The sequence below is a fragment of the Syngnathoides biaculeatus genome, chromosome 6, assembly GCF_019802595.1.
Source record: "Syngnathoides biaculeatus isolate LvHL_M chromosome 6, ASM1980259v1, whole genome shotgun sequence".
Taxonomy (NCBI): Eukaryota; Metazoa; Chordata; class Actinopteri; order Syngnathiformes; family Syngnathidae; genus Syngnathoides; species Syngnathoides biaculeatus.
Window position 1 is genome coordinate 28,835,474 of NC_084645.1, and position 24,137 is coordinate 28,859,610.

Consider the following 24,137-nt stretch of genomic DNA (forward strand, 5'->3'; position numbering starts at 1 on the left):
AATATATATACATATCAGAGACGTATTTATTTAGAAAACAATTAAGGTTATGAGAATCATACTTGGCAAGTATATTACTACTAATAATAATAATTATCATAAGGTTTGAAAACTAACATGTATTTTTACTTTTTTTAAACTTATTTTTACTACTACTACTAATAATAACAATGATAACAATAAATCAGTAATAATGGCAGAAAAAATTTCAAGAGGATTTTTTTCCCCCATTACAAATTTAAATACAAAACAACATCCCAGGCTACAGCAATTTAGAAAAATTACCGATTAATAACACACAATGCACATTATGAAAAAATAATACCAAATTGCAGACCTGAATATTCTATTATATTATTTTAGATGTCAATTGGTTGATTGATTATAGCTCCCCGGACACTCCATTAGGTACACCAACTAATGGAGATCCAGTGCAAAACAAATGTGCCTTCTTTTTATTTTTATTTTTTCAACAGATATTTGCGCATCGTGTCACACAGAGACTTTGGGCTAAGGGCATAATATTACATGTTGATCTTAAAATTATAAGATTTATAATATCTCAGTGTGTGTGTCTCTGTGTGTGTGTGTGTGTGTTAGAGAGAGATAGAGAAAGAGAGAGAGAGAGAGAGAGAGAGAGAGAGAGAGAGAGAGAGAGAGAGAGGACATTAAAAGCAATATTAAAAGCAAAAAGTGTGATTTTCATAAACATGTCGATCCAAACGAGCATTTGATTGTGCGTTTTACCTGCGTAGAGTCCACTGCAAGTGAAACACAGCAGCAGCAGCACACAACTCAAGTGAGTCTGCATCTCGCCAGCTCAAACAAATAAAATAGCAGTGAGTGAAAAAAAATCTCAAGAAAAGGCAAGACAAATTCCAGATGCGGCCTGATGTTAGTCCATAGAGGTGAAAGTTTCAACGAGACTTCCTTGTAGCCGCTTCTGCCGCTGCTGCTGCTGCTGCTGATGAGGACCGCTTGGTTGTGAGCCTCAGCTATATACAAGCCACCGCTTCGAGACCCCCGCCCTCCCTCCACACACCCACCGCCATGTCTTCATACTTGTGTCATCACACGTCATTCTGCCATCATGGACGTTTTTTTTTTTTTTTTTTTTGATAGGATGGGGCAGCTGGGGGGGATTCTGGGAGGATCTGGGTGGGGGTTGGCCTTGAACCAAGCAGATTTGAATCCTCAACCGAGCGTCGCCGCTGTTGCGTAGATGATTCATTCGTACCTGAATACGCATCTCGCCGTCTTCGTGAGGGTCACGGGCGGGGTGGCCGACTTTGGGCGAGAGGCGGGGTACGGCCCGGACCGGTCGCAGACAATCGCAGGGCACATACTGACCAACGAACATGAACACACTTTTTCACACCTCAAGACAAATCAACGAAGCTAACAAGCATACTGTTTGTTCATAGTCGGAATGTGAACCCATCCCCAATTTTTCCTAAAACTCTACATAAACAGGAGTCCAACGGGAACATAATTCTGACCTTTGCAAAAGTAGCGAGAACACAGATGGTTCTCAGAACTGTTTCAAGATCCCTCTTGAACGCTTAAAGCTCCAATGTCATGCCTATAAACTTTCTAAAATGGATATTGTAATGAAAAATACATATAACTTTATTTACTTCAAAGCCTATATGAAAAAATAAATATGAGGGGAGAGCGTGTGATCCATGTGCAAAGTTGCGGAAGTCTCATTCGACATCCACGTGGAACCCATACTGTCTGCAACGTCATCAGCAGATGTTACACCGGGACTTTGGCCATTGAAAACATGCTGTGCCACCTGCTACGGGACATGGAACCTCTTTTTGAAGAAGAGAACATCTCACTATCGAGGGAAGTGACCAGGGCAATATTACCGTTTCGAGCCATATTTAGATGATATGCGGATCACTTCTAAATCACAACAGACTCCCAGACAGTATGTATGAGCCAGCCCGGCCGAAACCGCGCCCCTCGTTCGAAGCCGTGCTCGGCGCCGACGGGCACAGACACATTTAGCACCCCTGACTTATGTGCCCGGATCTTTTGTTACATTCTGAGCGGATTACGTCCCGCCCCCCCACAAACTATTATTTTTTTTTTTTAGTAGTTGTATACACACCCCTGTAATTTGGAACCCACGAAGCTCTCACGCAATCCATTTTTCACAACGAACCGGGTGTTTTGGAAAAGTATGAAGAATGAATTCATCCTCCCGAGTGTTCGAGCAATATCCAGCAATGCAACGAGCCGGCATTTTGGCTAACACGAAGGAACGAAGCGCTACCTTCCGGCAGGTAAAACTAGTAGAAACAGACGAGCCAGCCCGAGGGCGCTGCTGCTACTAATGTCACTTCCTGCTTCTTCTCCAAAACAAATCCCTCGAGAGGATTTTCATGGCGGGAGTTACAAAAAAAAAGTTCATTTAGCATTAGCATTATTAGCCCAAGCTCCAATTGAACAAGGTTAGCTTGTTAGTTAGCTTGTCACTTCTGTGAGTTAGCTTACACATTTCAAATGGAAGAATGTCAATTTGGTAGCTAATTAGTAAGCTCCTGAGTTTCTTACAAATGGAACAATGTTTGTTAGCTCAGTAGCTAGTTAGGCAGCATTCAGGTTTGCGGCAACACAACATAAAAGTAGATTAGGTGTGGATCGGGGACTTTTTTTAACGTCTCAATATTTGAGCTTGCTTGTACTTAATATGCATTAGTGCCACGAAAAGGCACAGAGGGGAACACTTTTGTCATTCAAGTCGTAAGGAAGTGTTTGGGATGTTTTGTGGCATGTTGGCGGTATCTGTTATGATTTCCTGCCATGAATACCACGATATGTAAAGGTGAAGACCCACCTGTCATTTTTTTTTTTTTTGCAGGTGCATGCTCTTGTGTGCTGCAGTACTGATTTCGGCCTCCAAAGTGCGCAGGGGCAGTGTTGCGCTAGTGTAAAGTGCAGCTCTTGCCTCCTCCTCCTGGTCTTCATCCTCCTCCTCTTCCTCCTCCTTTGGAGTTCCTGCCGGGGCAAAAAGGAACTTTTTGTCAGTGCAGTACCCAAAAAAAGTGCACGTCGTGGCGCTTGTGAGGAGTTTAGACGGACAGCCATGGCTCCGTTCGGGAAGAATTTCCTGAAAGCTCGTCTGAAAAACAGGTAATTTAAAACCACCCAGTGAGCTCCTTCAGAGGGGGTTTACATTGTGTGGGCGCTTGAGGGGCTTGGGTGGGAGTTTCCCTGCGAGTGGAAACCAGGTCAGGCATGTAAAGTGCTTTAAAGTAGTAAAATTAACAATGCAATTGCCTTTAAAGTGATAGTGAGCGGGTCATAGTTATGGCTTTTAGTCTATATTTGATTTGATTTCATTTTAAAAGTGCACTGGCTCTTTGAGTCACTTCTTAATGACTACCCAGTCTTTTGTTTTTCATTTACAGTAATTGATTTTTATTGGTAATTTGCAATTCTTTGTCCAGAAACTGCTGGCCTTCTACAACTCAAGTGGTACTAGATATGATCACTCTGTCTTTATAAATCCATACAAAATGTATCTGATCAGCTATTTATTCATTTAATATGTATATAAAGTTTTTGAAACTATATACAATGCAGACGATATACAGTAAAACTGGAATGTTTTTAAGCGACGTAGCCCGGATATGAATTCACACAAAATGTATTTTAAAAAAATAATACTATCATTCACAAAATATACTTTAGTATGCCTTTTTTTTTTTACTATTTTAGTTCAGTTTTCCAGGAGCGGGATACACACATAGCACACCTTTTTTTAATAGACATTGTAATGCTTTTGGATATGAATTACGAGTTTTTTGAAGATAGGAGTCATTGTTTGTCCGATACTTTGATTAACCCGCCGAGTACAAATTCGAGATATGAGTACTGCGTGGTTAAACAATTAAACAAAGACAACTACACATTTCAGATTTAAAACAGACACATAACTTTGCCTTGGATTAACACTTGTTTACAAAAAAAGCCATAAAAACACCAATGAATAGCATCACTGTCATCTGTTGTTGAGCCTTTAAGAAACAGATGGAGTATTTGAATACAAACGGAGGAGCTACACATGCAGACCTATATCATAACAATACTCAGTCGTATATTTATCCTCTGCAGCAAGTGAATAATGTTACTGTAGCTAACTAAGATGTTCATGTGACCATCTCTGTGCATCAAACTGTTCCCTGGTGCCAACACACACACCAGAAGTGGACTAGTTTTCCTATTAAAATACTTGGAAACATCCATCCATTTTCTTCACCGATTATCCTGACGAGGGTCGCAGGGAGTCCCAGCTGTCATTGGGCAGGAGGCGGGGAACACCCTGAACTGGTTGCCATCCGGGATTGAACTCAGGACCTCAGAACTGTGAGGCCAATGCTTTCCAGCTGACCCATTGTTCCACCTACTTGGAAATATTTTAATTCTTTTTTTGGGGGGGTCCAGTGGAGGTGGAACGAATTAATGGCACCTCCATCCATTTCAATGGGGAACAACGTTTTGAGATACGAGTGTTTTGAGCTACTATCGTGGGCATATGAATAAATAAACTCATCCCTCAAGGCATCACTGCAAATATATGCCATTAGTATATGAATCACCATAGACTCATTATCATATCAAAATGATAATGCTGTATAGCAAAAGCAGAAAATGAAGGAAAACAACTTCCTTTTTCTTTTTCGGTCAGTTTGTCATGCTACTTCGAGTCACCATTTTGCCGACAGAGGTAGAATGAATTGTATGCAATTGGTGATTAATGAATGAATGAATGAATTTGTGACATATGCTCACTCCTGTCACGTTTGCGTGGATCCAATGTTTATGAGAGAGGTTCAGTTGTGCGCACCGCTCGGGTAATCGCCGGCAAGATGTGTCGGCTGCCCATTTCGCTTCCTTTTCTGCATCTCGACTGTTAGTCATCTCCACCTTGTTGAATCCGCAGCGGCAATTTGGTCAAGTGGCTCGCTCGGCATTTTCATGCGTGTTGTTTTTTTTTTTTTCCCCCCAATGACGCTTCTTTGGAAAAAGCGTGCGAAATTAGTATGCCACCTCCAGAAAAACGCACCCTGGAGCTTTGCTTGAAGTGGCCTTGAGTGAGCCGCCGCCGCTCTTGAGCAAGCGAGGACAGGCGGCTGAAGCCTCAGCCGGGCTTTCAGTCGGATTTAATTGAAAGGCGCCTTGCTTACTCCCGTTACTCTCCGGGGGAAAGTGTAGATTTTTGCAAAAACGCCTTCCAGAAAATACAGACAGTACCTAGTTTTTCCTACGGTACCGACTACTTGAGATAATTCAGACATGGGCGGCACGGTGGAGCAGCTGGTAAAGTGTTGGCCTCACAGTTCTGAGGTCCCGGGTTCAATCCAGGACCCGCCTGCGTGGGTTTTTTTCCGGGCGCTCCGGTTTCCTCCCACATCCCAAAAACATGCAACATTAATTGGACACTCTAAGTTGCCCCCTCGGTGTGATTTTGAGCGTGCTTGTTTGTGTCTATGTGCCCTGCGATTACCTGGCGACCAGTTCAGGGTGTACCCCGCCTCCTGCCCGTTGATGGCTGTGAGCGACCCTCGTGAGGATAAGCGGCAAAGATAACGGATGGATGGATGTTAGATCTTATTACATTTGTGTGTGTTCATAATTTCGAGGTGCCAGCTGTTGTTTGTGCGAGAGTGCAACGCTTTATGATCAGAATCATAATCATCTTTATCGTGCCAAGTATGTCAAAAGCAAAGATTTTGTCTCTTGCAGTTGGAGCCGTTCTCATACTACAACAATTGAAGGAAAATACTTTTGAGACAAAAAGAGAGCAAAGTGACAAAAACAATGACTGAGCAATAACAGTTTAGTAATAAAGTTGGTACAATTTATTTATTTTGTCCGTCCATTTTCCAAGCCGCAATGCAATGTAGTTTAAAGCGAATAATACTGCGATAATCTGGGAAAGTGTTGATTCCTAACGTGGTCGATGAATTATTATTATTATTATTATTATTTTGTTTTTTTTGGGGACGTGGGTGTTAGTCTCTATGTGCCCTGCGATTGGCTGGCAACCAGTTCGGGATATACCCAGCCTCCTGAGATAGCTTTGATAGGCTGCAGCACTCCCTGCAACCCTCGTGAGGATCAGCGGCAAAAGAAAATGGATGGATGAATAATTCAGAAAAAAAGTCATGTATTGTCAAAAAAAAACAAAAAAAGTTGCAACAACGTCATCGCCCATCTTGTTCTCAGCCGCCTGCGAAGTCCGCAAAGTCACAAACTCATTGATCTTAAGTCTCGTACCCCCCCCCAAAAAAAGGCCTGTCCCGATTGACGATGGTCAACGTGGAAAATTTGTGGTCACCCCCAAAGCTGCTCGAGCATTTTGAACGTAGCGGTTGTTGTTGTTAGATAAGGAGGGGAAGGAGTGTGTTGTGTCTCTGTGCGCAGATCACAACCGCGACTCATCCCGCAGATAAAGATGTTATTTCCCTCAAACCCCCCCGAAGATAAGCCTCCGCCCCACTCCAACAGGAAGCACTGCCCGTGTTTTTCTTTTCCGCGACGCGAGCAAATGTTTACCCGTCCTTTTCCTCGAAAGATCAAAGCCCTAACAACGCCTGTCACGCCGCATGTGAATTTTCCCACCTTGTCGTCTCGTCGGCAATACGCTGTTGGAGCAGCTGTGGTGTCGCCTGTGAAAAAGCCGGGACGAGGATGTGACGTTTAATCCCTGTCGCTCACTTTTCCCGTGCTCAAGCAATTTTTATTTATTCATTTTTTAATACGTTACAGCAGACGCTCGGTACTGGATGCCGTACGGCTTGGAGAAAATGCACACACTTGTAGTGAGAACCCACCTTGGCTGGGTTCTGTGTGAAAGGTATCGCCAACCCGTCTTCTGATACGCCGTTTTAGCGGAAACTCTGCGTGAAAAGGTAGAGATGCACTGATACCATTTGTATGTTTGTACAGTACTCATTACTCCTAAAGATACTCTGATACTACATAGTAATACCCCCCGTTGGGGGAGAATTAATTCCAACAAGTGAGATTGTGTATTTAGTTACACAATTTACATAATTGTAATCATTACAATACCGGCAGAAAATTAATCTCAAGGTACGACAATTATTGCGATGTCCAGTAATATCCCACCCCCACCGGGTTCTGTGTGAAATCGATCCCGTGTGCACGTATCACGCTGACGCTTTCGCCACGCGCTGATGAGATTTAGGATGTCAACATTAGCAGTCACAGATTCAGTCACGTGTAAACGCACTGAGCATATTCGAGTGGAAAATAGTGGGGTGAGGGCCGTTCTTGTACTTCCTGTCTTGGACAGGAAGTGGCGATTGTGCCTGAGGACAAATGCAGGTGCTTCCCCACACCTCACACAACACACACACATAAACGCACACAGTACCCTCTTCCTGGTGTGAATGTTTTGATCCACCTGTGTGTTCACAATATTAGTTTTTAATAATGTTTTTATCGGCTTTGACATGATTGATGACTTGTTTTACCAAATTAACTTGAACCCCATCATTAGGTACAGCTGAACTACTTACTGTATGTATTTTACTGTAGTAACATTCAGGACAAACTGTGACCTTTTTGAATGAGTGGGTCAAAGGTATAAGACTTTTTTTTTTTTTTTTTTTTTTTTTTTTATCAATTGCATATTTTTTCTCCCCCTCAGGCGAACTCAAAAATAAACAGCTTGGCTCAGAAAGTTGTTAAAAATGTGAACTCAATAGAATGTTTTTTTAATTCTCAAAAATGATATGTTATTAGCCTTTTTGTCAAAAATCTGAATCTCAAGATAAAAACAAATGATTGTAAATCTGAAATTTTTCTCAAAAATACTACTTTAAAATCTAGTCAAATGTACATTTTTTGTCGTATAAAAATTTCTAAGACATGACAGCTTATTTTTCTAAAAAATGTTATGACTAATTATAGATAAATGCGTGTCTTTTCGAAAACATGAAAAACAAATGTAAAAAAATATGTCTTTAATCAGAACAATGGCTTTATTTCTCACAATTTTTAACTAATTCTAGAAAAATCTGACTCTCAAAAGTTTTTTTTTTTTTTTTTTTTTTTTCAAAAAATTAAAAATATTCTAGAAAGTTTTCTTTCTATAAAGAAAGCCTTTAATCATTATTTTCTTTAATATACAGTATATGTTTCGGTCTTTAAAATATACGATTTTTTATTCAAAATTAAAACAATTTTAAAATTGCACAGAGGAACAGTGGATCAGCTGGTAAAGCATTGGCCTCACAGTTCTGAGGACCCGGGTTCGATCCCGGACCCGCCTGTGTTGAATTTGCATGCTCTCCCTCTGCTTGCATGGGTTTTCTCCGGGCACTCCGGTTTCCTCAACATGAAACATTAATTGGACACTCTAAATTGCCCCTAGGTGTGATTGTGAGTGTGGGTATTTGTTTCCATGTGCCCTGCGATTGCCTGGTTCCCCATGACCCTTGTGAGGATAAGCAGCAAAGAAAATGGAGGGATGGATGGATGAAAATAAACAATTTGTCAAGACCAGGATTAATCAGACAATAGCATCATCTTGTACACCAACTCGAACTAGTAAGCGCGACATGTCTGTGTTTAGTTTCCCACGTGGACGTGAGTGCAAAGTGTCGTGTGTGTTTTGAGTGGAATCAGTGAACAAGTCTTGAGGAATGTGACAGGTACGGAACAATGGGAGTTAATGGTTACGCCGACCCTCGGCGCAAATAGCTGAGTGACGCATTCGACAAACAAATCATACAAATCCGGCAGGCGAGCAAGACTTTGACTGCCAAGACTCTTATTCTGCTAAGGAGTATTAGGGGGCCTCACTGAAAAGAAAACAACGTAATTACACGTCGAGATAAAAGTCGTAATCTTGCATGAGTAAAGATAAAACTTCTTGTTTTAGTAGGTGTACAAGATTATGTTATCGTCTTAAAGGGAGGCATGTCCGTCCATCCATTTTCTGTACTGCTTATGCTCACGAGAGCCGCGGGCGTGCTGGAGCCTATCCCTGCTATCTTTGGGCGAGAAGCGGGGTACACCCTTAACTGGTCGCCAGCTAATCACAACCATTCTCTCTCACATTCATACCTAAAGCCAATTAACCTACCGTGCAAGTTTTTGGGATGTGGGAGGAAACCGGTGTGCCCGGAGAAAACTCACGCAGGCACGGGGAGAACTTGCAAACTCCACACAGGAAGGGCAAATGACACTAATCAAGAAGGAAACATTACACTTTTATGAATAGGACACAGTTTTAAAAAAACACATTGTAATATTTCCCCTCGGTCCAGATGTGGGTTGTTATCGTAAAGAGTTTACCCGTATCCTCCCAAAAAGCACCCTTTCATATTGTCTATGAACCCTTTTTATTTTTTTTGTGTGCCTTTTTTCACTTAAACTACATACAGTCGGACTGTGACAGTTTGTTGCTGGATTTCACCCAAATAATAGATTGTGATTAAATTAATGACATTAACTGCGATGACGCAAACATTTTGCTTTTTTCTCTGGCTACTAAACGCGACACACAAATCCAATCAGAACGTCTGGAAATATCATCATCTTATTGGATTACGTGCTCCCGCGACTTGGACATCTGTGCCATTTAAAGTCATGTGTGTTCGCGACGCTACATTAGCACTGGCTATTAGCCACATATATGGAGGTAATTTGTATCATAAAAAAAAGGACATTGGTTGGTTGTTATGGTTCAGATGGAAAGGTTATGAGTGGTTTCATGGCAATATAGGATGAGTCACAGCCCAAGAGGATCATGACACTGTGGAGGAACGTCGTTTCCTGATCGTTAACCTCGCAAAGTAAGAGAAAACGGTTTAAATAGTCAACAGATTTTTCAACTAGCCAAACTCACAAAGAAGAGTCTGGACTGTACAAGGAGGAGGTGTGTCAGAAAGGTTCCAGGATTGGATATACAGTATTTCAAATCCAAATGACAGGTTTTTCCTCTTCGAGGTAATACTCCTGCAGTTCCGGGCCATCTTTGCCACTCTTTGATGCAGTCCTAGAAGGATTCTTCTGGGAACCTTGGACTCCGTGGTCAATGCCGATATTTATGTCGTCCGGCATCTTTGAAACGGATAACCTTTATCACCCCCTTGGGCACGAGTAGTTGAATTGATTGAAATTTGTCTTTTGTGACACCAGTCCTGGAACCTTTCTGATACCTAGTACAACCCCAATTCCAATGAAGTTGGCACATTGTCTTGAACATAAATAAAAACAGAATACAATGATTTGACGGAGACCTCAGACTGTTGAACAGCTAAAGCAATACATCTAGCAAGAATGGGAAAGAATTCCACCAATATGTGTCCTTAGTTCCCAAACATTTATTGAATGCTGTTAAAAGAAAAGGTGAAGTCACACAGTGGTAAATATGACCCAAGTTATATTAACACAATGTCCAAACTTCGTTGAAATAGGCGTTTGTATATATAGTATTTTTAAATATTTATAGAGAAAGGAATGGTTATCTAAAGCATCAAATTATGACACAAACTCAACAATGTTGATTATTCAAGCTTGCTGGCACTTTGTTTAATAATAACAAAGACTTAAATAATTCAAGCCTTATTCATTAAAAAAATATATTTCAATTTTTGTTGCTGTTGTTGTAAGTATAAAACATCTTACTGAAATATAAAAGATTTTGTAAATGCTTTTGATCATGTAAAGCATATTTAGTTCCCATGGGTATGAAATGTGCAAGATAGGTAAATAAAGCAGCCTTGCCCCCCCCCCCCAAAAAAAAAAAAAAAGTGGATTTTTACTTAAAAATAACCATCTATTTACCGTACCGCTCATTCTCACAAGGGTCACGGGCATCCTGGCGCCTGTCACAGCTGACTCTGGGCGAGAAGCCGGGTACGTCCTGAAATGGTTGCCAGCCCATCACAAGGCACAAACAACCATTCCCACTCACATCCGCACCTACGGACAATTTAGCCTTCAATCATCCTACCACGCATGTTTTGGAAATTGCAGTACCTGGAGAAAACCGACACAGACACAGGGAGAACATGCAAACTCCTCACAGCCAAGGACACACCACCTGGCATCTCCTAACTGCCAGGTTGTTGTGCATCATCCCGCCTACATGAACATATACCTTAATTAACCTGTACCACAATCCCCCGAAAAGATCAGTGACCTAATGGCAAATTTTCTGAGGGTTTTTTTTTGTGTTCACGGAATCTTAATTAATAACAAATGGATGACAGAAATTCAGGACAACCCATTTGAAAGATGTAAACGGAAATGTAAAGCTTTCAGACATTCATGTTCCGATTTCTGTCTTCCCCAGAACCAAAGACACTGAGACTACCAGTGGGAAGGAGATCCAGGTGACAGTGTGCAATGAGGAGAAGGTTGTCTGTGGTGTGACCAAGCACACCACTTGTGCCGATATGATTCAGGCATTACTAGAGGATCACAGATCTGTCCCGGAGAGCAAGCAGCTCCTGCACGGAGAGCCCAAAGACTTCTATCTGGTGGAGTGCTACAAAGGTTTCGAGAGGGTGTTGCCGCCACTCACCAGGATCCTGAGGCTGTGGTATGCCTGGGGGGACCAGAGACCCTTCATCCAGTTCGTCCTGGTCAAAAGCAATGATGTTGTGCCTCAACGGGCTATGAAGGCTACAAAGAACCGGACCAGATACACCAGGAACCCCCAGGCTCTTCCTGTGGAGAAGCAGAAACGAGTAGTGAGGAAGGCCTTCCGTAAGCTAAAGAAACTCCACAAGGAGAGCACGACACCCGCTGGTACTGAAGAAATTGATTGCATGGTCCAGCTCATTCTCAACCAGGACCAAACCATTCGGGAACAGATTCAGCGCATGGGAGCTCTGGAGGCAGAGATCCGGGAGCTTGAAGGGCAGGAAGACTACAATGACAAGTCCGAAGCTTGCTCTTCCAACTTGGAAGAGCTTGAAGAACTCCTGCAAGCCAGCGACGATGTCCAGCAGCTGGAGTTACACGTCCAGAGGCAACAGGCGCTTATTGCACAGCTCTGTCGCGACATAGAGGCCGAGCAGGGGATGGCGGTGGGCGGTGAGCAGGAGGGAGCGTCAGCCACTCCCTGGACACCCTCTGAGGACGACGAGTCATTGCGAGCCGAGCTGGAAAGAATGCAGGCAGAGCTGAGGCGAAGCTACTTGGCCGGTGTGTCCCTCCATAGCCAGGTGGTTGAGGTAGACAAGCAGCTCTGTTGCTCTGAGGCCACCTGGCTCTCCAGGGACCAGGAATGCTGGCAGCTGGCCTCTCAACTCAGATTGCTGCAAATGAGCGACGCCGCCCAGGAGACCACTGCCAGTGATGTGGGGGTTAAAAGAAAGGCCATAGCTGTTAAAAACGGGTCTTCCCCCATTGACGTCACCGACACAGACTCGGACACTGGCATCAGCTCCACCCACAGCCAGGACTCGCTGTCGCCCGGCTTAGACTTCCCTCCACCGATGGATACAGATGTCTAAAGGATGTTTGGACATGGATCTATAAAGATGTCTGGACATGGACATGTAAGAATGTCTGGACACAAACTTCTTCAGGATGTTTCCGCCACCGCACACAGATATGTGAAAGATTTCCAGACTTAGACTCCTAAAGGATGCCCGGCCACGGATGTCTAAAGATGTTTGGGCATGGATCTCTCGAGATGTCTGGACAAGGACATCAGAAGATATCTGTATACATACATCCAAAGATGTCTGGAAATGGTCACCTACAGGAAGTTTCTACCACTAGACAAAAACCAGCCCTGTAAGGAAAGTCTGGATCACGAGAAGAACCTCTAAAAGATGTCTGTACCACGAGAAACAGAACTCTAAACCTTTAAACATCACTGAACATGTCTGTGCTGTACACACTAATGAACTAGGACTTCGAAATGATGTTGCGACATGGATGTCTATGGAAGTCTGGAGAAATGTGTCTCAATGATATCTGGACATGGATGTCAGAAAGACCTTTCCACCACTGGACACAGGCCAGACTGGAAAGGATGTCTCCACCACTGGACACAGCCGTCTCAAGGATTTCTTAACTACTGACCACGAAGGCCTGCACTACTTGACAAGGGTGTCTGAGAAATGGTAAATGGACTGCACTTATATGGAGAACTTTTCATTTCCAGAGGGTTCGAAAAGAAATTGACTTTTGTAAAAAAGTCAACTCAAGACTTTCACCTTGTACTCCCAAATCAAATCTGGCATGGGCATATTTTTGATTATCCAGCATAAATTTGAAAACAGCACCAGGCAACCTGTGCATTGGCGCCATTAGTAACAATTTAGCAATCCAACCAGTGCTTTTCCTGTTCAGAGTGGCTAGTGAGCTGGACTCCATCCCAGCTAACTCAATCCTTGAGTAATCAATCACAAGGTTACATATAAAGACAGACAACCAAGTTTGGCAACCACCACGACTACACTATCAGCAAGCCTAGTACTGCAATCCAGCTTTCGATCCATTTTGTACCGTTTATCATTTTCTGGATCACAGCCTGAGCTACAGTCTCTCCCAACCTGGTTTGGTTGCCACTCATTCACAGGGTGTTTGGAAAGACGGACAAATAACTGCAGCAAATGAAGCGCTACATTATCAGTGACCCTGTTGCAGCGCCATTTTCAACAGTTTATCCTATTTACGATCTGAGCTGGATAAGCGAGTGGGGGGTGGGGGGGGTTTATACCATGGACCGGTCTACACTCAACCACCCAACGTGGACAAATATGTGATTCTTACTGAAACAGGCCACAAGCTACATGAACACGACACAACACAAACTCGGGTTGTCTGCTATAGCAATAAATACTTTGGTCAGACTTTAATCTTTCTTATTTCCGTGTTTAAAACAAATCGTAAAGATGTTGCGATTCGGGACCTCCAGGGCACTTTGAACTGACTTAATTACTGTCATCATCAACCCACCAAGGCTGAACACAATTTCATACTTTCCTTTAAAATCCATAATGTACTTCATAATGTCATTTAACAGTATTTTATATTAAAACTCCCTAAGATAGACACACACCGGCACACACACTACTATTTACTGTATTTGTTCACTATTGCCACAATTGTATATATTTTTTTCTATTTTGTGTCAGTAAGGTTGAAAATGCTACGCTTGTACAAATATTCTATATTTATTAATCCTACAATTGTAATCCACACAATGAAGTTGAAATGTGCATTTGAACTTTCATAATAAACAGATGAAAATGAGACACAAATTGAATTTTAAGATGATGAATATGTGACAACAGGTCAGAATTGCAGAATTTATTTCATGGTATTTACCGTAATTTCCGGCCTACAGAGCGCACCTGGTTATAAGCCTCACCTACTACATTTGTAAAGGAAATACCATTTGACACAGCTGTGTAAAAGCCGCAAGTGCCTACATTGAAACCCACATTGAAACACGAGATATTTACAAAGACGGTACACAGAGTTTAACGCTAGCACCGCTGTGTTAATGCTAACGCTAGCATTACGCTAACGCTAGTGCCGCGCTAACAGGGTCTGTTAAAAAAAAAAACATATCAGTAAAAATCACTGACACACGCAGTAACACGCTAGCGCAGTGCTAACAGGGCCGACAGGTAAAAGTAATTTCCTCGGCACATATATTCCACCGGTCTCACTCTTATCTTTTCCACTCAAGTGCACCTTTGCAGCCGTTAGAAAAAAATGCACAAATTAGCCGCATCACCGCATAAACCGCAGGGTTGAAAGCGTGTGAAAAAAGTCGCATCTTGTAGGCCGGAAATTACAGTACATCTAGATAACAACTCAGACCCGAGCACCTTTTGTTTGAAGCCACCCACTTTTCAAGTCAGCAAAAATATTGGAAAATGTGACTGGCGGGTGCTTCTAGTTGTTTAGCTGCTCCCTTTAAATTCAATGTTCAAACATTGAAGACACAGAGAGCTTGTTTTTGGATTTGGGTTTCACCTTTGAAAACTGCATTTGCTCTTCAAAAAACCTGAAGATCAGAGAGTTGTATATGGTAGAGAAGTAAACCATTTTGAAGTCGAGAGAGGAAGGAAAATTAATCAGAGCTATTGGACATAACTAGTACAACAATTTGGAATGTCCCGAAAAAGAAAGAAACTACTGGTGTACTGTGCAACAGACACGGCCATGGGTATCAACAGCTGTTTAGGACAAGAAGAAACACCCACGGACAACAGTCAGTCACAACACTGCCAACGTCCACGGGGCAATCCACCTTTCCTTTATCTGATGCTGACGCCAACACATCTTGTGTTGTGTGTTTTGAGGTCCGTGGCATAAAGAGGTACAATTATGACGCCAGCTGAGATGTGGTGTCACATCTGAGCTCCAGCTCCGCAAGCTGAGACGCGTCCGACACGTTCGAGGGCCTCGCTGATAATTGGCAGCACATCTAACAAGCGTGAATCATTTCATCAAACAGCTCAAGAGGCAATAAAATCCCACTACAGTAGCACTACACCTACAAGTGTTTGCGAACCTGTGTGTGTGTTATCGCTGGCGGTTTTAAAGGCAGGAAATCATAACAGATACCTCATTCCACCCCTGAGCTACAAGTGCTGCACCTCTCAGCCAGACCTGTCCGTACGACAAATCACAAAACGCTCCCCTCCAGTCCTGCAGGTGGCAGTATTGCACATTATACGCTAGCTTGCGATAATGTCGAGAAATGTTAAAACAATCTCCTCAATCCATGCCTTTAACCAGAAGTGTCCCTCACTTGGATATTTAGTTATGCAACGTTGTCACAAACCTGCAAACTGTCGAACCAGCTACTGAGCTAACTAACCTTGTTCCATTTGTCCATCCATTTTCCGTACCGCTCAACCTCACCGGTGTACTGGCGCCTATCTCTGCTAACTCTAGGTGATAGCTGGGGTGCACCCTGAGCTAGTCACCAGTCAACTGCGGGTCACGTACAGACAAACAATCATTCACAAAAACATGCACACCTACGGACAAATTAGAATCTCCAGTTAATCTGACATGCATATTTCTGGAATGTGGCAGGAAACCCTAGTATCCGGTAAAAACCCAAGCGGGTACAAGGAAAACATTCAAACTAGACATTGGCAAGGCTGAATTTGAACTCCAGTTGTCAGAATTATGAGGCAGATGTGATTAGCAGTCACTCATCGAGCCATATGCAGCATAGCAGGCAAATTAAATAATTTACTAACTGTCTATCAATTTAAAGAGCTAACTACGTTTATTTTGGGATAGCGGAATAATGCTAGTTCAGTCTTTAAAAAAAACAAAAAATCGATAACTTTATTGATTTTTTACATTAATATTGTCAACTATTTACACACAATGGCATTTTAACTTAAATAATTGCATTAAGTTCATTTTAGTTCAATATAAAAGTTGTAACATTAGTGTCCATGTCTTGTATGTGATAGCATCAACAATGTACAGAGGCTGCCATTTAAGAAAAGGTTGAAGACATTAGCTTGCGCTCAGACAGAGAGACGCTAACATAAAGGCATATTACAGCTACCTTTTCCACAGATAGGTCACTCTGAGGTTAGCCATTAGCTGACCCAGAAGCCTTTTGCAGACTTTTGAAAGTTTTCCCAAGTGTGCGGCTGCTGGCTTAACATTTAGCGATAATATCATGGAAATGTCACAGTTAATGATACATTATATCGGTTAAATTACTGGGCCTTTGTTTGTGTTTTGTTAAGTCTTTTTGAATTTGCTAGCATCTTCTTCTTGAATGTAGCCATTACCACAAGGTAGCAATTGCCGAGCTCGCAAGTGTTGGGGGGGGGGGGGGGAATAAGTATGGTGGAAATGAATGAAAGCGTCCACGGTGAAGTTTCCTTCAACAATTGCCGTTGGGCGAGGACCATGTCATGAGCGCCTGATTGCGCCGCCTGTCGATTGGCCACTTACGTAAATATGGAACACGTTGATCGACTCTTGTGCCTGACCTCCTGCGGTTGAATCTCTTGATTGGAACTGCAGATGGTCGCCTGTAAGACATGATACTCAAGATGATAGACCATCATGTGCTAACACCAAGACCTGAATGGAAACATGACAAAAATGCAGCCATCGAGAAATATGGCTTTGATGTTGGAGCACCACAGGATTAGATTTTAGGTCCACTATGCATTGTAAAATAAATCCACGTGTGTCGTATATCTACCTATCGCCAGTGTGAAATGTTCCTTACATTGACATGTAAATTGAAATTAATATGTTTCTAAATACATTATACCTGTGAAATGTTGTTGAAAACAAGACAGTATGACTATGTAGTACTGAATTTTGGTGCTATAGCCTTGAACTGAGGGGATGTGTAGACAAACGTTGGTAGACGAAGTAGGAGCCATATCCATAGACTGAGTGCAGAGACAATGACTCGTTTATTTTAATGATTTTTGAAGCCTCATTTAAAATTTATATTTTAAAGTTCTATAATATGGGTTTTAATGTGGCAGGGTTGTTAACAACAACAATGCATTTTTTTCACTTTACAGGGACTTTAACTGCACATCTAACTAAAACAGATGAATGCAAACAGAAAGAAAATGGCCTTTTGGTCTATGTGCTGCCTCCTGTTCCCAAAATCTTCAGAATATCTGTGGTTGTGCACCTTTATCAGAACACTGCCTGCTACATACAATACAACCTCGGTTCTCGACCACAATCCGTTTCAGAAGGTGGTTCGAAAAGCTATTTGTTCGAAAACCGAATCGATATTTCCCCATTCTAAATGTAGCGACCGGGACACGTCTGCATACAGAGGCTGCGTTATACACAATAACAACCTGCGTCGTAGGTCAGCTGGTCGGCCCGCGCGCGTTGTGTTATTTCCGGGTTTTGTCCGGGGCGTTCGAGTACCGATTTTCATTCGAAAACAGAAGTTAAAAAAAATCTTGAAATTTTCGTTAAAAAAAACGATTTATTCGAGAACGGAGAAGTTCGAAAACCGAGTATTCACTGTATACAAGTACAGGGACAAGTAAGAGCTAGCTAACAATTTTGCTAACTCACTAAATAATATCATAACATCTATTTGCTAGCTAAACTATATCGCTAGCTAATATCTAAACAGCCCAACTGCACATGTTGCTAACTGATGAGCTAACAAACTATATTACCTTTTTCCTCGACAAAATTGTAGTGTTTTGCAAATTTTGGAGATTTTTTTAAATCTTTTTTTTAATATCTGCCACTATTTTTAGATCTCATGTTATTGTACGTAAATTGGAGTAGAATATGTTACTTAGCAGAGAGCTGATATAGTCATGAGACAAAATAATGCCAACATGCTATTCTTCACCTGATCAACCCGAATCGGACTGCTTGTCTTGTAGAAGCCTACTTTTAACCGCGCCATCATCCATTTTCAACGCTCCAAAGCCCATGGTGTCATGGACGATTTGTTGCCATGACTACTTATGGAATACCGGTACTCATTTTCTTACAGTACTGTATATTCATCTGCGCCGCTAGAGCAGAGCATTCCCTGCACTTCATATTCTGCTTAGCGGAATCAAATGGCGGTTTTTAGCATAAAAACCCCATTATGGTGTGAGTCAATTTTGAATAAACACATTTTTGTGGTCCTCTTCTCCGCGACAAATTGGTGGTGGTGGTGGTGGTAGTGGTGTGGGGGGGGGGGTATTGGGTTTTACAGCAGCCAATTGACGTGTGAAACAGAGATGAATTCCCCCACTTTAATGTATGTGTTTGTCTGAGACTGTGTGCATGAGCAAAACTAATGGTGAAACGCAAGTGAACTGGCTTGTATAATAAACTTGCAGACCCCCCCCCCTGCCCTTTCCCTCCCTACACACACACACACACACACACACACTTTTTATAGTTGTTATAGTTAAGACTTGATGCTAAATGTGTGAGAAAATCTCGTAAATGTCTGAATTGCATAAACACTTATGAACTGACTATAACATGATAAGACTACCATAAATCTCCAAACGTTGCACAAATTTGAAAAAGACATTGTAAAAAAAAAAAAAATGCTGGAATTTATGTTGGAACGGCTGCCATGAATCTCGAAATCTTTTACACGCTAAAATAATTGTGCCATAAATCCTTCAACTGTTGCGCAGGTTAAAACAAGAGCACTATGAATCTCCCACAAAAATAGCGCAAAGTTCAAAATAAGACAACGTTCAAGCTCCAAAAGTTGTCAAAGGTTTAAAGCTGTGATAAAAACAAAGTTAAAATAAGATAGAAAAAAAAAATAAGTAGCTTGTGAGTTTACTGAGAAAGAACATAACCTACACTTGCCAAGAAATTTTGTCAAAGAACAGGGTTAGTTAGTTAATTCATGATCAAGTTAGTTTTCTAGTTAGTTAGATTTTGTCAAGTTGGTATATAGGTAGTTTGCAAGTTTCTATCAAATTTAACTTACCAATATTCTATTGAATCTTGTAGAGGAACAAGGTTAGTTAGGTTGTGAATTATTTAGCTACCCAGATTGTTAACCCTTAACACATTCAGTCACTCAATAATGTACAGTCAGTAAGTTAATAATCGTTCGATACTCTGGCTCACACAATTTACTGAACCAAATGACGTAAGAGAAATGTGACGGTTGTTTTTGCAGCTCCTAAAAATTCCTGGCAAATGTCAAAGCAAGAACCCTCACGATTTTGATCAGCAGCTGACTGAAGCTGCTTACTGTACAAGTAGCACAGGAAGTGCGAGCAGGAAGCGGCATGTTTATCCAAAGAAAGTTCGCCACTCCCGCGTGTGGATGGCAAGAAATCCAAAACATCAAAGATGCTGGTATATTATGTTGCATTGGGTTTGCGTAAAATGGAGTACAATTAGGGTAAGGTAAATGGAAGTCCCTTTCACATGTAAAAATATATACATTTCTGTTTTCTTTTAAATGTTGAGTAGTCATAGCAAAGGCTTTGGCATTGACAAAACAGTAACCTTTGTGAAAATCACTTGAAAAATAAGCAAGTTGCAACTTCATTTTAGTCTCTGTGCATTACCCTCAATGGGAACAATGACCTCCCCAACATGGCCACCATGTTAGCCCGACAGCTACAGGATGCTAAATCTAGTGTTCCATCCATTTTCTGAGCTGCTTATACTCACAAGGGTCATTGGAGTGCTGGAGCCAATCCCAGCTGCCATCGACTAGGTTGCGGGTAGACCCTGAACTGCTTGCCAGCCAATTGCAGGGCACGTGGAGACAGACAACAGTCACACGCATAATCACACCTAGGGGCAATTTAGAGTGTCCACTTACTTCAATGTTTTTGAGACCCACCCAGGTACAGGGAGAACATGCAAACCCCACACAGGTAGGGCTAGGATTTCAACCCCCGGTCCTCAGAACTGTGAGGCCAACGCTCTACAGCTGCCCCACCGTGCCGCCAACATGGCTAATATTGCAGTTCATATTATAGCTAACAACATAGCTAACATCAAGCCCAAGTGATATGGTCAGGGCTATCACACGAGCCAACATAACTGTTTACAGAATAAGAATCAGCTGATGGTACAAAGTAAGAAATATTAATGCTAACATCGCATATAGTACCCCAAAAATCAGGTGTATTTTTCTTTGCAGTTTTCAGAGCTTTCTGGAAGGCATTTTTTGGTGCATTTTCACAACTATGTTAGTATGACATTTTGCGAACTCGCTCATTAGCCATTGTGTGAGTTACTGTTTGTCATTATGTTAGCAATATACTAGCTATTTTGTTAGCCAGGACGTTCGCAATGCTATTCCATCAGCTACTGAATGAACCATGACTTTAACTGTAGTGTTAGCCATTGTGATAGCAATGGCGTTTAGTCACATTAGCCATGATATCCGCTACTATGTAAGACATGATGTTCACCATAATGTTAGCTGTGATGATAGCTACCGTTGTATTTATAAATCGCGCCTAAAAAGAAACGTCAAGCTGTCGAAATGTCCATAAGTGAGAAAGCTAAGGTGCTACACCGTGTTAAAATGTTGTATGTGCTTGTAGGGCTCGTGCGCCTTGTGATAGCATGAATAAATGTTTGTTTTTGGCTTACTATATTTGATATTAGCTTTTGCAGTGTGTGAACATCCTTCCGTCCATCCATTTTCTTTGCCGCTTATCCTCACGAGGGTCGCGAGGCAGGTTACACCCTGAACAGGTTGCCAGCCAATCATAGAGACAAACAGCTGCACTCACAATCACACCAAGGGGCAATTTAGAGTGTCAAATTAATGTTGCATGTTTTAGGTATGTGGGAAAACCGGAGTGCCCGGAGAAAACCCACGCAGACACGGGGAGAACATGCAAACTCCACATGCGATTTATTTCACCTGATGACTGGCACGTCACACTGCAAGCCGATCACTCCTGTCGAAGATTTGGTTTGCGATAACTGTCAATCACCTGAGAGACTTTTCACACTCAAGTCTCTTTGGAGGAAAATGATTGACTCCCGTCTCACTCCATCAGCTCTCAGAGCAGAGTTCAAGCAGCCCATTTTAAACTGAAGATTTTTTTGCCCCCACGCCCCCCCCCCCTACAAAAAATAAAAATTCATCCAAAGATTGCTTTGAGGCTCAAAGGGCTATCAAAAACTATTTTGACCCCCACAATCAGACTTAGTTTATAATTCTTATGTGCTTCGTTCTGTTGTTCCTTGTGGCTAACCTAAGAATTAACATCGTCACTATTCTCATTACCAGTCGATCTACGTTCCTAACCTCACATATGGGAATGAGCTGTGGGTCGTGACTGAAACAACAAGATCCTGGATACAAGTGGCCGAAATGAGTTTCCTCCACAGGGTGTTAAAGATAGGGCGAGAAGCCCGGTCATCCGGGAGGGGCTGAGTGTCGAGCCGCTGCTCCTCTGCATTGAGAGGAGCCGGATGAGGCGGGCTGGGGCATCTGATTCGGATGCCTCCCGGACACCTCCCTGGTGAGGTGTTCCGGTTATGTCCCACCGGAAAGAGAGCCCGAGGACGACCCAGGACACGCTGGACAGACTATGTCTCTCGGCTGGCTTGGGAACGCCTCGGGATCCCTCCGGAAGAGCTGGAAGAAGTGGCTAGGGAAAGGGAAGTCTGGGTATCCCTGCTGAAGCTACTTCCCCTGCGACCCAACCCTGAAAAGCGGTAGACAATGGATGGATGGATGGATGGATGGATGGATGGATGGACTATTCTCATGGTTAATACAGTAGCTAACATCATATCCAACATATGACTAACACCATAATGACCATCACTGCTAAAACCATGTCTGACATTATGGGTAACACATTAGCTGAAGTCATGATAACATCATGGCTAATATTTTATCTAAAGTAATTACGTTCCGAATCCTGAAAGAAAAACTCATTTTGTCATTCGCCAAACATTCAGAAGTGAGAGACAGAACACCTCAACAGTTCCGTTCCACTCCCAGGCGACTCGCTCGCCTTATGGCGGCAGGCGACAGCCGAGCAAAAAGAATGAATAATTTCATAAAGTGATTGTTCCCATCCTAGCTTACACAGTATCTAAAGACATCGCTAACACAGTCGCTAACATCAGAACTTCTTTTCCATCTGGCTTACCATTTATATTTTTTTTCCATCTTTTGCAGGCATTTTATGGTATGTTTCAACAGAATGTAGACATAACCTTTGTCAGCCCCGCCGATTTCATTATTCGAGGACCACACGGGAGACTAAAAGTAAATGTCAAACACAACTTTCTGTTCAATTGAAATTTTTGTGACGTTTACGTTCCAGACCATTCCATTTTCCATTTCCGGCAAGTGAAAGAATTCTTTCGCCACCCCACCCACACCCCCACGTGTGCACATGCCCGCACACATACACAACATGCAGCAGGATGTTAACGTCAAGGTCAAAAAGGACCTTTTTTTAGCATTTGTTACAGTGCCGTCATTGTTATTTGTGATTATGTCTTCCCAAGCAGGCGGCCAAAGTATGGGGCCCCCTTTCACGCTATTTTTAACTTCTGGCATGTAAAACTGATATTGATTTGACCATATCATAATTTTCAAATACTGTAACAAACATCAAAACAGTAGCTAAAATAACTGGTAGCAGTGGTGTCACGAGTAACACATTAAACATCGTAGCTAACATCATCACTCACACCATGGCTAATAGCATTGCTAACAACATATTAGCTGACAACCTTTGTAACATAATAGCTAACATCGTGGCTAACATTTTGCGCTTAGATCATAACTTACACCATGGCTAGTAGCAATGCTAACAACACATACGCTGACATCCTTTGTAACATAATAGCTAACATCCCGGCTAATATCATAGCTAACACCACAGGTTACACGAGTGATGCACCAAAAATCCGAAAACCAATTACAGCTTGTTTTGTTTTAACTGGTTTTAATGTTTTCTTAGTTCTGAACTTCATTCCTATCAATTAAAAACATTTCAGAAATCTACATGTATTTTATTGTTTGGCCACCATAATGTTAACCATAAGTTTGTGTTTTTTATTTTGTCTCATTAGTTTATATTTAGTGTGCTACGGAGGTTAACACACGTCTGTGTTTAATTTTCACGTTTGATCTACAAAATCAAAACATTCAAAGTTCTCATCCAGACAGAAAGTTGAGCTTCTGAAGACTCAGCATGTGGCGCCTCAGTGAAGCATTTAATGAGGAGTTGCAGTCATAAAAGAGTAAAAAGCATATTATATAGGTGTGCTAATTGATGTTTCCTGCTAGCTCAAAAGCTGTACAGCACTTTAGTGCCTCCTGTTCATGATTGTGGTCTATCTGGAGGGACGCTTTGATTCGGAACAGCTTTGCGAGTGGAACAAACAGGTGCACCCGAGGCAGGCAAGCAGTTTTCAAAAGGCTGTGAACGCCATATGCAGTAGTTGTTACTAGTAGTTAACATAGCTACTCAGAAGATCACTAATAATGAAAATAAATTCGTTGTTAGCAAGGACGTTGACTCTAGTGCTGGACAGGTTGCTAGGTATGACTTTAGCAATAGCTATGGTGTTGTGAATTTAGTGAGTACATTACCATTTATGTATTTACCTCTGTGCGAGTTATTAGGTTTTACTATAGTCATGATGTTAGCAATAGTGCT

At 42.1% G+C, this 24,137-nt stretch overlaps 2 protein-coding genes across 10 annotated transcripts in view; one reads left to right on the forward strand and one right to left on the reverse strand.

The window, feature by feature from the left end:
- Window positions 1-24,137, reverse strand: part of nts (neurotensin) — a 44,875-nt gene that overhangs the window by 4,550 nt on the left and 16,188 nt on the right. For 7 of the 9 annotated variants that reach the window (XM_061823163.1, XM_061823161.1, XM_061823162.1 and 4 more), the window contains 2 exons: window positions 16,963-17,042; window positions 748-3,009 (listed from right to left, as the gene is read on the reverse strand). In XM_061823163.1, the coding sequence (XP_061679147.1) occupies window positions 748-811 (64 nt within the window). In that variant the 5' untranslated portion in view covers window positions 812-3,009; window positions 16,963-17,042. Of the gene's footprint in view, window positions 1-747; window positions 3,010-15,853; window positions 15,903-16,962; window positions 17,043-20,154; window positions 20,877-24,137 lie in introns of those variants that run through there. The other 2 variants (XM_061823164.1, XM_061823167.1) reach the window with 2 other exon arrangements.
- Window positions 2,989-14,266, forward strand: rassf9 (Ras association domain family member 9). Its single transcript, XM_061823157.1, has 2 exons — window positions 2,989-3,144; window positions 11,351-14,266. The coding sequence occupies exons 1-2, from the start codon at window positions 3,098-3,100 to the stop codon at window positions 12,516-12,518; spliced, it is 1,215 nt and encodes a 404-aa protein (XP_061679141.1). The 5' UTR covers window positions 2,989-3,097; the 3' UTR covers window positions 12,519-14,266.